The sequence below is a fragment of the Alligator mississippiensis genome, chromosome 1 (genome assembly GCF_030867095.1).
Source record: "Alligator mississippiensis isolate rAllMis1 chromosome 1, rAllMis1, whole genome shotgun sequence".
In the NCBI taxonomy this organism is placed as follows: domain Eukaryota; kingdom Metazoa; phylum Chordata; order Crocodylia; family Alligatoridae; genus Alligator; species Alligator mississippiensis.
The window spans coordinates 4,259,659-4,271,649 of record NC_081824.1 but is presented as its reverse complement, the minus strand read 5'-3'; the positions used below and the strand labels follow the sequence as shown (position 1 = coordinate 4,271,649).

At 59.0% G+C, this 11,991-nt stretch overlaps 1 protein-coding gene across 1 annotated transcript; it reads right to left on the bottom strand.

Annotated features, from left to right (window-relative positions):
- Nucleotides 1-895: 895 nt before the first annotated feature.
- Nucleotides 896-11,612, bottom strand: TRIM35 (tripartite motif containing 35). The gene is made up of 6 exons (XM_006274658.4): nucleotides 11,004-11,612; nucleotides 8,599-8,694; nucleotides 7,177-7,407; nucleotides 6,286-6,308; nucleotides 4,253-4,374; nucleotides 896-1,662 (listed from the first exon to the last, which is right to left on the bottom strand). The coding sequence occupies exons 1-6, from the start codon at nucleotides 11,442-11,444 to the stop codon at nucleotides 1,097-1,099; spliced, it is 1,479 nt and encodes a 492-aa protein (XP_006274720.1). The 5' UTR covers nucleotides 11,445-11,612; the 3' UTR covers nucleotides 896-1,096.
- Nucleotides 11,613-11,991: the final 379 nt, after the last annotated feature.

The following is an 11,991-nucleotide window of genomic DNA, read 5'->3' as shown; positions in this document are numbered from 1 at the left end:
TAGGCAGGGATTGCCTATGCGGCTCTCCTAGCTCCCTGGGTTGGGGAATGGCAAGGGCAGAGAACAGAGCACTATGGGATGCTGGAGGAGCCATGGGTTTCTGGCCCCACTAGGTAGAGGGTTCATATACAAGGAGAAGCAAAGCTCTTCTAAAAGGGGCATGCCATTCAAACACGTCCCTGTTTGGAGTATCAAAATGCCTCAAAAGCCCTTCGAATCAGAGAAGAAGGGCTGGGAGGGAGCTCCAGGGGTCACATCAAGTCTAAGCCCTGCCTGAGGCAGCATCAGCCTTGTCCAAACCAGCCCAGGCAAATCCATCGTCCAACTTTTTATCAAAGGTACAGGAGCTCTCTGAAGGCACCCAAAATACTTACTGTGAGCACGTCGACATGTGCACTTTAATGCACATTAGCCTGTTTTAATGCACATTAAGGTGTCACCAACAAAACCATGCTCTTTACTTAATGCGCATTAAAGTAGGCTAACATGCCTTATAGATTCATAGACGTTAGGGTCGGAAGGGACCTCAATAGATCATCGAGTCCGACCCCCTGCATAGGCAGGAAAGAGTGCTGGGTCTAGATGACCCCAGCTAGATACTCATCTAACCTCCTCTTGAAGACCCCCAGGGTAGGGGAGAGCACCACCTCCCTTGGGAGCCCGTTCCAGACCTCACAACAGAGGTACTAGATTTAACGTGCATTAACGGCATTAATGAACGTGTAGATGGGCCCAGTGCGATGTGTGCCGTAGACTCGTGGCTATGACTGGGCAAGGACTCAGTGACCTCCCCGGGGGGAAGAATGGAGCATGCAATGCTGGGTTGAGTGAGGGCATGTGGAGTTCGCCACCCCAGACCGGACCCCAAACCACAGCAGCGATGACAACACGACTGTTGTGTCTAAGAACAAAAGTTTAATATTTTTCTCTTAAAAAAAAAAAAAGGGGAACAATCTTTTGTGTAGTAGAAAACAAAGAGCCACCACCCCACAAATGGCTTCTGTCGAGACGCTCGAGCAAGGAGACGGAGGACGAGACGGGCTTGCTTCCTTTAGGGATGCCCGCTGGATGGAAGGGACCTTTGTGGCGGTGCCACTCAGAGGGGGACGTCCTCCCTGATCTGGACCTGCAAGGGGCAGATGCGGAGGGAGCCAGAGGATGCGTCGGGCGCCAGGCTCCCCACGTAGAAGTAGGGGAAGACCTCGCCGTTGAACTTCTCGTGGAAGGTGTAAATGTGGCTCTTCCGTTCGGCATCGTAGAAGGACAGCTCACCCTCGTCGCAGTCCAGCTCCACCCGCACTCGCCGCAGGGCCCCCGGCACCATCTCCGAGCGGGCCGAGTTGGAGGCCCGGCATGCCTCGCTCTCCTGGCCCTGCAGACGGTAGATGTACCAGAAGCCCGAGCGAGCGTCGTGGTGGAAGTTCCAGCGCCGGCCGCTGCGGCCCCGCGCCACGCCCACGCGCCAGTTCTCCAGCCCACCCAGGTCCACCTCCCACGTGTGGAAGCCCTTGGAGAAGCCGCAGGAGCCCAGGATGCAGGGGGCTGAAGAGAAGCGCTCAGGGTTGTCCACCAGCAGCTTGTAGCCCCCGTTGCCCACTGCCGTGAGGTCGCTGGAGACCGAAAGCCAGCCTGCTGCTGAGTTGGGGTCAAAGCTGAAAGGCACTGAGGGGGGAGGAGAAGATGGGGGCATTAGGAGGCCTCTGGAGCTGTCCACGAGCCATGGAGTCATGTGGCAGGGTGATGGGAAAGGGTCCCGTTGAGGGCAAGAGAAGAGCTACGGGCAAAGATTGCAACCACTGCCCCCAGGTCCTTCCGCCCCCTACACAGGGAGCTCCAAGCAGCTCATCCCGGGTGGCCAGTGGTTACTGCTGCTCTGCCGCTCGCACCGGATGGCCTGTGTGATCCCTGCATCCTCGGGCAGCACTATATTCAGTCCCTGGGTCCCAACCCACGTTCCTACTCCAGAGACGTGCTCCCCAGCTGTGGGCAGGATCAGCCCTGTGCAAACCACCCCAGACAAATCCACTCTCCAGCCTCTGAGCAAAACTACTGTCAAGCCTGACACAGCACCAGGCATCGCACCCAACCCTGCCACAGGGAAAGCAGGGGGGCTGCGGCAGCCAACGTCCTGCTGCTATCAAGGTTATTAATATACGGTCAAGAGATCCCAGGTAGAGGCCATGCCCCTGCTACAAAGGAAGGCAAGCCCCTCCCCACAGTCCGCACCAATCTAACCGGGTGGGGGGCAAATCCCTTCCTGACCCCAAACGCAGCACCGGTCTGACCCTGAGCAAAGGAGCAAGACCCTCTAGGGTTGGAAGAAGAAAACCAACAAAGCCCAGAAGCCTGGGAAGTACCAAGCACCCTCCACACATCACCCGCTCTCACTGGGCACCCAGAGCTCCCCTTTCTGTATCCCCTCCAGGAGCTGATCCCAGCTCCTTTAATCCTCTTCCATAACCAAGCCAGCCGTGGAGCTCTGCCTCCCTGCTCTGGCAGCAAAGAGGTTTTTCCCGATGCCAGGTCTAAACCTACTTTGCTGCTGTGGCCTCCTCTCTGCAGCAGGAGAGAAAAGGTGCTTTCCCTCTGCTTCCTGGAAACCTTTCAGGTATTTGCAGATCCCCTCTGTTTTTGCAAGTGAACCTGCCCAGCTCCTTCAGCCTCTTCTCAATGGAAGCAATGTGGCCCCCTCGTCCACACCTCCCAAACCAAACCCTTGCCATTGTAGTTTTACCCCACCATAAACAACCCTTCCAGGATACATGGGTCCTACCCTGGAACTCCCCTGCATTGGTCATACCAGCCCCTGACCCACATTACATACATTATGCCATTAACTGGTTCAGCACGCAATACTTTTAGACCCGTCACATGTGCAAAGTAATCACACCAAAAAAAAAATGGCTGTCCAGTTTCAAAAATGGCCATCCAGCTACAAAGTTAGTACTTGAAAATGTGCAACAACTCTATAGCTGGTTGCACACTAGCCAGCCTCCATTTGAATGTGTAGCAGGGCCTGGCATTTCACCTTGATTGCATGCAGTTGCCTCTGCTACCATCTCTGCCCTGCCCACCGCCCCACTGTTACCAGAGCACCTTGCTCGCCAAACAACAGCCTCCTGGCCTCGTGCTCCCATCCTGCCCCCTCTCCTCTCCCTGTAACTGGCAGCTCCAAGCTGCGACACACACAGCAGCGAGCTCCGCACCTCCAGATGCTCTGCCCTTTGTTCAGGGCTTGCACAGCTGCCCTGCTGTTTGATGGATGGAAGGGAGCGCTGGGTGGATGGGGCTGCAGTGCTGCCTTCTAGTGGGAGAAAGCAGCCTTGGGAGTGGGTCTGGGCTGCTTTGGTTTGATTGCTAGCTCAGAGGATCGTGCATCCTTCTCCAGCAACCAGAGACACAAATCTTTGGCTTGGCTTAGCAGGGGCCTTGGGAGAAGAAGGTGAGGGGGTGACGGCTGTGGCATGCAAGCAGGGAAGAACTCCTCTGTATGGGGTTCAGGCTCAGCCCATGAGCTCTGCCTTGCAAACAAGCCAAGGACTTCAGGCTCCAGTCCTTGGTGCCTGTCACAGCACCAGACACCTCTGCAAAGCCAGGGGCTGGATTTGCTGGGAGAATGGTGCTGCTCTATTGGGAATGAGGGCCGGCACCTGGGTCTCAAGGCCTGGGCGAAGCCCCCCAGCATCAGGCTGCCAGCTCCATCATCTTCCTCCTTGCCTACAGGTTCCCTGCTGAGCGGGCGATGCCACGCCAACAAGAATGACCAAACCCGAATGGGTCTTTGCTGGGGCTTCCCTATGCTCTCCAGCCCTGATCCAGCCCAACCTGGGACAGCCTGGGGAGAGCCCAAGCCAAGGAGGGCCCTAAAGGAGGGACACATGCCAGGACCAAATGTTCGTGGGGGCTGTAATTGTGGGGTCTCCTCTGACATCATGAAACGAAGGGGTTTTCCAGCCCCGGGGAGATCACTGAAGAAGATGAAGGGTGGGGGGATACATCTACATCTCAGGGGCTGGGTTCAAGGGTGCCCCTGGGTCAGGATCTGCTCAGTACATCCAGGGTGCAACTCTGGCTGGGGTTACATGATTGCCAGGGCATCAGCAGCATTTGATCCCCTAACTAGCAATTGCAACCGCAAGCAGAGGCCTCGAGCAGCAGTAGTAGGCTGCTTGCCTCTAGCAAGACCAGCCCCAGCGCGGCATGCCCCCACCCTGCACCTCCACGCCAGGGCGCAAGTTCCCTAGAGCCTCACCGACGGGGATGATCCCCAGCATCCTCTTCCACACGTCGTACTGGAGGGACCCCAGGTACTTGGCCACGTCGATCAGCATGCCCGGTAGGACTGCTTCCGGCTCCTCCGCTGTGCAGGCAATTCTGGAGTCGGGGACAAAAAGGACACCATGAGGCAGAGGTACAGCGACAGACATGAACTGGGAGTGTGTCCCACCAGCTTGGAGCCATAGCACCCTGCTAGCCACAAAAGAGAAATACTTGCCATGGGGAACACAGCCTCCAAGCAAAGTCCACTGCCCAGGGGGGTCTGGAAATCCAGACCCGACTCTCCGCTTCCTGGCCTTATGCCCAGTTGATAGGGGGTACCCCAGGGGAGCTGCGGACCCAGAGGTCAGAGCTGGCCAGGGCTGGGTGGGCAATACTGACCCCCACCTGTATTATCCTGCTCAGACTCATCTCCAGCACCCCAAGTCCAGCTCGGAGGGGCTGAGAGCCGACACTAGGGCTGGAGCTCGTCCTCCTCGAGAAAGCCCTAGTGCATGTCCCAGCGCCAAGTTCAAGTACGACGCTACAGTGCTGCCACCTAGCAGCCATGGGCCTGCACAGGGACAAGGTAAAACTTCAAATACTGATCTAGAGACCCAACTGGATGAGGCCGTGGACAGATATAAAAACTCTCAGATGTTTTAAACGGGGCAGCACGAGGTGAAGTTCGAAACCGTGCACTGGTCGAAGCTGTTCCTTGGATCTCGAGGGCATTTTAGCAACCCTTGTAGTAGTGGGACAGTGACAGCCCTCATCCCCCTTCTCTACCGTGGCAGGTTTGGGTGCTCTTTTGTTGGGCAGAGGGCCCACGTGCTAAGTGACAGGGTTAGTTTTAGGAACAGGTTAAACAAGCATGTGCGTGGGGTGGTTTGGACAGGGCTCAGGCAGGGGGTTGCACTAGGTGTTACCTCTGGAGGTCCCTTCCAACCCCACTTCTCTGTGAAGGCAATGGGCACACTTATACCAGGATAAAAGTAGGCAGATATAACTGAACTGCTGCAACTCTATGCTGGTTGCAGAGTCACAGCTGAAGCGATGTAGCTCGCCGGCAGGACAGGTAAGTAGGGAGCTGTGTTAGCCTCAAGTCAGGCAGAAAGCAGGGTAGAGAGGTGACTTATCTATGCATCTCTCATTCAGTCAGTCTGCAAGGTGCATCAGGACATGGATTTATCAAGGGGCAGAATGATACTTTCTGTTTGGAAGGGAATAGTTAACAAAGTGGAAAGTATCATGATGCCCTTTTATAAAACCATGGAGCAGCTACACCTTGAATCCTGCACCCAGCTTTGGTCCCTGCACCTCCAAAAGGACATAGAAGAACCAGAGACGGTGCAGAAAAAGGCTACGAAGGTGAGGCTGGATATTAGGAAGAGGTTTCTCACAAGGAGGGTGGTGAAGCACTGGCACAGGCTCCCCAGAGAGGTGATGCACACTCCATCCTTGGAGGTTTTCAAGATTTGGGTAGACAAAACCCTGGCTGGGATGATGTAATTGGGGCTGGTCCTGCTTGGAGCAGGGGGTTGGACTAGATGTGATCTCCTGAGGTCCCTCCCAACCCTCATTTCCTATGATTCACGTACGGAAATCGAGTCCACCAGACGTGGTGGAAGCTGAGAGTTCAGCCAGATAAAAAGAGAGGGCCTGGACACGTGCTTGGAGGAAAGGGGCACCGGTCACTATTGAGCAGGGAGGGAGGGACACGGCCTCTGCATCCAACCTGCCTGGACCTTCAATGCCGGAGGCTGCAAGGGAGAGAGGAACAGGGGAAAACCCTGGCCAGACTCAGGTCATCTCTCTTCCAGTCCGCACTCTCTGCCGCTGTGTGACACAGGAGACTGGGCAAGACGGACCTAGGTGGTCATTTTTACAGCTTATACTAGTGCAGTTCTCCAGCTCCGACACGGGCAGAGGTGAATTCCCCCTGCCGTGGGGTGCTGGGTTATTCGGTCACCCCACTCTGCTGCATCAGGTGCACGAAAAAAGCAATGTGAGTGCCCAGGGGCTTACCTGCGCTTGCGGTTCTTGTGTTTCTGAAAGAGAGCAGAGAGGGCAGCACGTTAGAAACCCACGGAAAACACCTGGATTATTGGAAGAAAGCAACCGACAGGCTTGCAGGGAATCGCCGTGGCCTGCCGTACTGTGCTAAAGCAGCGCGCCGCTGTTTGTGGAGAAAGCTCTCACCGGGGCCACAATCCAGCACCCTCCCCCCAGACCACAGCAAAGCTGCAAGCTCCAGAGTAGCCTTCTCCGTGGGGAACAGGCATTGCAAGAAGGTAAGACTACCCTGCCCAGTGAGTCCTTCCCCATGCAACAGCAACCTTTAAAACCCAGGGAGGGACATTGGCTGGTGGAGATTGGAGTCCGCTGAAGTCTGGGGAGCTCGGCCTGTTTCCCACAGCCCTGGGGCTCAGCAACCCATGGACTGCACTGCCTCTTCACCCAGCTGCAGGCTTGGTGCTAGTCTCCTGCCGCCCCAACCTCAGCATGGAGGATCCCACCATCTGCTCCAGCTGGCCAGGACCTTTGTGGGGGACCCTGCAGCTCAGAAGGGACAGCGGCATTTCCCACGGAGCAGGATGGAGGCTTCTGGGCGAAGGACAGCTGCCACCCAACACCCCCCAGATCTGGAGCTCCCTGCCTGCCCCCTCCTGCCATGCATCTACCTTGGGTCATACCTAGCCCGCATCCCCACATCCTGCTCATTCCCAGGGTCATTAGAGACACACACACGCGCACATGCACGTGCACGCCCCTTCCCTGGTGTCTAGGGGCATGTGAAGCTAGCAAGATCACAACTGCATTAACCCTTGCGTGCTGCCCTGTGGGGATGGGGAGAGTTTGGGGGGGCACCCGCCATCCCCCTTCTCCGACCCCCCCGGGCCTGGGACTCGGCGTTACCCGGAGGAAGGTGCAGTCGTCCTCCCGGAGGTCGGCTTGCAGCAGGTCGGCTTCGCGCACCAGGGCGCTGCTCTCTTCCGCCAGCTTTTGCACCTTGCCGTCGATGAGGCCCCGCTTGCTCCGGGCCTCGTCCCGCAGCTCGGCCAGCGCGGCTTTCTCCTCACCCCGCAGGAACTCGTGCAGCTTCTCAAACTCCTGCTGGATCTGCTCCTCCAGCCGAGCCGCCTCTACCTACAGCGGAGAGGCCAGGACCGCGCTATGGGATCGGAGCCACCAGCGCGACCCGTCGCTTTAGGACAAGAAGTGGGGAATGTCTGCTGGATGTTGCGGGACTCGCTAGGACCTTGCAGCACAGGACGGTGCACTCCTACACCTGCCCAGGTGGGTCTCTGCCCCAGAGAGCACGCTATTAAAGCCAGGTGTGGAGCAGGGACTTTCTAGGGGCTGGTTCTCCTCCAAACAAGAGGGGAGTTTGGTCACACACAAAAAAAGAAGTGATTTCACAGAAACCATCAGAGCATGAGAAGCTGAAAGGACAAAAGAGAAATTAAAACCTAAACTCACTCCCCAACCCTGCACGCAGACACGCCGCTGCGCATATAGACTTCAAATTCTCAGCCTAGCTCCTGAAAATATACGAACTTGGCTTTCAGCCCTGTCCCAAAGAAAGAGCTTGGAGGAAGTGAGGAACTGAAACCAAAACTCGGGGAGCGTGGAGAGCAAACGCCCAGACAGGACCAGCCGCCAAGCTCAGGCAGGATGGGATTTTGAGTTTGGGACGCGCACACACGCGTGAGCGGTTCAGAAAAGGGACCTGCGTGCTTCTCAAGCCAGCTTTGCTACACAGCCGCATTGAAGGCAGATCCCGAGCCCGGCCAGACACGTCAGGAACCAAGCCAGGAGATCGAGCAGCTCCCCGCAGCGTGCTGGGAAGCTAGGAGCTGCAATAACACAGGCCTAAGCTCTGGCTTGATTTCAGAGTCAAGGACTGCACCAGGGCAAGGGGACCCACTGAGCAGCCTCCACCCTGCAGCATCCTTCGGTGTCCCCACGTCAGAGCGGCAGCCGTCCTCAATGCACAGGTCCTGAGACCGCCCAGGATGCTCAGAGCCTGGCCTGAACCCCCTGGGAACCTACCAGCACCCCTCCGTCCCAGGCTTCTCCGTATGATGGCTCACACGTGGCATTACATGGAAGATAAGACCCAGCCCTCTCCTCCCAGCTCCCCCCCGGACACGTCCCCAAGGGTGAACACAGCTCCTGCCCTCACCCAGCTCACCCACACCCCACCTCCGAGGGCAGGGAGAGGCTTCTCCCCCATTCAGAGCCCCAGAGGTGTAGGTCTCCCCCTCCTGCCTACCTGGGCAGGGACTGGGTCACACCACCTGCATTAATGCCGGCAGCTCTGGGCATGCCACATACCTGGTTGTGCTTGGAGATGGACTCGTAGGCTCTCTGCACAGCCCGGAAATCCTTCACCTTGTCCCGCAGGGAGTTCTCCATGTTCCTCCACTTTGCCTGCAGCGGGGGATAGCCAAGAAGAGGCCGGGATTAGGAGCAAGGGGAGCAGAAGGGGTCACAGAGATGGGCAGACGCAAGCTGACGCTTCCCTCCAGCACCGTCTGATCTCGGAGGGCCAAGAGCAGCTCATCAGCAACAAACCAACCTGCTTTCAGGCCTTGGGACTTCCTTTCCTTTCAAGACCCTGGGACTTCTGTAGGGGCATCAGTCCTAGAACGGCGGGGCTGGCAGGGCTCTCCAGTGTCCATCTAGTTCAGCCCCTGCTCACGCAGGACCAGCCCCTCCGAATCAGCCCAGCCAAGTGTCTGTCTAACCGGCTCTTAAAACACTTCCAAAGATGGAGATCCCACTCCCTCTCAAGGCAGCCTGTTGCAATGCTGGGTCACCCTCCACGTGAGAGAGTTCCTCCTAGTTTCCAACCTCCGTTTCCCCCGCTGCCGTTTGAAGACGTTGCTCCTCGTCCTCTCGGCTGCAGGTGTGGAGAGCAGTCTGCATCCCCCACATAAGTCACTCTCCAGACTCAGCAATCCCAGTTATTTCAGCCTTTCCCAGGCTTCCCAGGCCCCGAGTCACGCATGTGGCTCTGCACTGGACTCTTTATACTTAATCCACAGCTTTCTTGAAGGCAGAGCCCCAAAGCCCAGCCACCCTACAATCCTCCCAAAGACCAGAGCTTGCCAGCATGGGGGAGACCCTGGGTAACACCTCCCTTAGCACCTCCACTGCTGCAGCCTGTGGATATCCATCCAGCTGGTTTTAAACCCTTGCTGGAGCAGGCCCTGGCAGCACGGAGCTCAGCCGATAACCTGGATGGAGGCTATGGGTGGGCAGCTGCTCTGGGCTCCATCCTAACCTCCATCCCTGGCTTGTGGGTCTGAAGGATGCCTATGCTCCAGGTCAGCCTCCAATGCTGGATGCTCCCCCAGGGGACAGATTAGCCCCCTACCCTCCTCTGGAGCCCAGCAGCCCTCAGCCCTGCGCGGCTCGGGAGCTGCAGCGGCAAATCACGGCAGACCCCCTCCAGCTCCGGCTGGGAGCCCACGTACCACAGCCAACACAGGTCAGTTATGCGCGCCTGTTATTCCCAACCGGTGCAGACAGCAGAGCGCCTTGGACGGCCGAGGCGGTCACAGGCCAGCAGCAGCAGCAGAGCGGAGCGTGCTGGAGAAAAGACCCTGGGCCACGTGCATCCTGCATCACATCCCCCGGTTGCTTCTTCCCTTGTTCCCACCGGCAGGAAGCAGCAAGAGGGTTAGGGCCTGACTCACTTGTGCCTTCCCCGCGGAGCAATGCTCTGCCCTCGGCCCCCCTCGCCGCAGGGGTTACGAAACCAGCTGCCCAGCCACCCAACAGCTGCACGTTCGAACTCGAGCGCGTCCCTCCCTGCTGCTGACTCACTCCCCCAGCTCCTGGCTGACGTCCCGCTCCTACGCTAGGCCAAGGGAACGGCTTGGAAAGCCGCCGTGCTGGCCGCTTTTCCAGACCCCCTCTGCATGGGAGCTCAGACCCTCCGCCCATCCTAGCTCCAAGCAAAAGTCCCTGCTGCTCCCCCGCAAACCCCAGCCCTCCTGGGGCCCAGCTGATAGCCCTTACCAGATGCTGGGATGCTGTTCACCGTCTAATGCCACCAGTCCCAGCTCTCAAGGCAAGCCCCTGTCCCGCCACCTTGCACAGCCCTTGGTTTGGGTGTAGGGGCCAAAAAGCAGCGGAGCCCGGGCACGAAGGGCTGGCGGGCTGCCTTGCACACCCCAGCAGCAGGGAGGGGAAGGGAGGGGAAAGGAAAGGAGGAGCCCAGCAGGTACAGTCACCTCCTAAGCCAAGCCAAGCTGACCCAGTTAGGAAGCCACACACACCGTCAGGTCCCCTGCGGGCAAGGGGAGAGACCCGGGCCTTTGGCTCAGGCTGTGCCCCAATGCTGCACCTGCTTTGCTGTGTTTGCTAGCAGACTCCCCCCCGGGCAAAGGGCAGTGCTCTGATATCACCCACCACCCGCATCCTGTTTGGGAGAAGGGTTTCCTCCACCCAAGACCCAAAGCTTATTCCATCCACATGGAGCAAGAGCCCTTTACCCCAGCCGCTCGGGCCTCCACGCCTTGTCCACACACGTGATAACCCCATGCTGCTGCTTGCAGGCATCCCTGTCCTGCAAGCACTTGTCCCCAAGCTGTGCCCATGGCATCCCCATGCCCAGAGCCAGGGGAGCTTCCAGGCATCCCTGTCCATATCGAGGGTTATCCTCATTCATGCCTGCAACTTGGCACAGAGCAACCCCTCACCCCATCTGACCCCTACGGTGCCCAGCTCACCCGGTAGTCCTTGGCGGTGTCCCCCACGGGCCGCATCTTGTGCCCCGCGTGCCTCTCCGAGCTCTGGCACAGGCAGCAGGCCAGCTCCTTGTCCTGCCAGCAGAAGAGCTTGGCTTCCTCGCGGTGCACGGGGCAGATGGCGGTGCCGCCCGCCGGCGCCCGGCTCTCCTCCTGGAGCACCATCTCCACGATGTTGTTGAGGTTGCGGTTGGGGCGCAGGTCGTCGGGCGAGGACAGCTCCTTGCACACGGGGCAGGCGTGGCGGGGCTGGTGCTGCCACGAGCGGCTCACGCAGGCCTTGCAGAAGTTGTGCCCGCAGCACAGCGTGACGGCTTCGCGGAAGGGGTCGTAGCAGATGGGGCACAGCAGCTCCTCCTTGAAGCGGGGCGAGGACGGGGCAGGGGCTGCGGGGGCACTGCCGGAGGGGGCTTCTTTCTCCATGGCTCTGCCAGGGACAGGGCTGGCACCCCCTGCCTTGCTCCTCCTCCTCCTCCTCCTCCTCCTCTTGCTTTTGCTCCTGCTCTTCCCCTTGCTCCTGCTCCTGTTCCTGCTCCTCCTCTTCCTCCTGCTCTGCCCAGCCCTGCTCTGCTCCCAGCAGCCCGGGAGAGCCGGCCCATCTGACTCACGCTCCGCCCGGAGCCAATGGAGAGCGCAGCGCAGCGCAGCGCAGCGCAGCCGGGCGGAGCGGAGCGGAGCGGCCGCGGGCCGGGCGTGCTCGGCGCTGCGCAGGGCGGAGGGGAGCCGGGCTTCCCTTGGAGGGGAGCGGGAGCGGGAGCCGGGGGGAGGGTCCCTCGGTGCATCCCCACGGAAGGCAGGGACACCGCCCCGACTTGCTAAAGCGCGCTCAAGCGGTGCCACGCAGAGGCTGTGCCCCAGCTGCAGCGCAGTCTGACGGGGGGGGGGGATCCCTTCCTGACCCCCAGTGCAGCATCACCCCGAGTGACCCTCCACCGGGGTGGAGCCAGTCCCCAGCACCTCTGGGGCAGTG

Bases quoted from the DNA above. Each gene is read 5' to 3' on its own strand.
- TRIM35 (XM_006274658.4), bottom strand. From the start codon at position 11,444: ATGGAGAAAGAAGCCCCCTCCGGCAGTGCCCCCGCAGCCCCTGCCCCG. The intron at 6,309-7,176 runs GTAACGCCGAGT...GCTCTCTTTCAG, and splicing joins ACGACTGCACCTTCCTCCGG to AAACACAAGAACCGCAAGCG. The intron at 1,663-4,252 runs GTGAGGCTCTAG...CTCCCCCCTCAG, and splicing joins GCTGGGGATCATCCCCGTCG to TGCCTTTCAGCTTTGACCCC.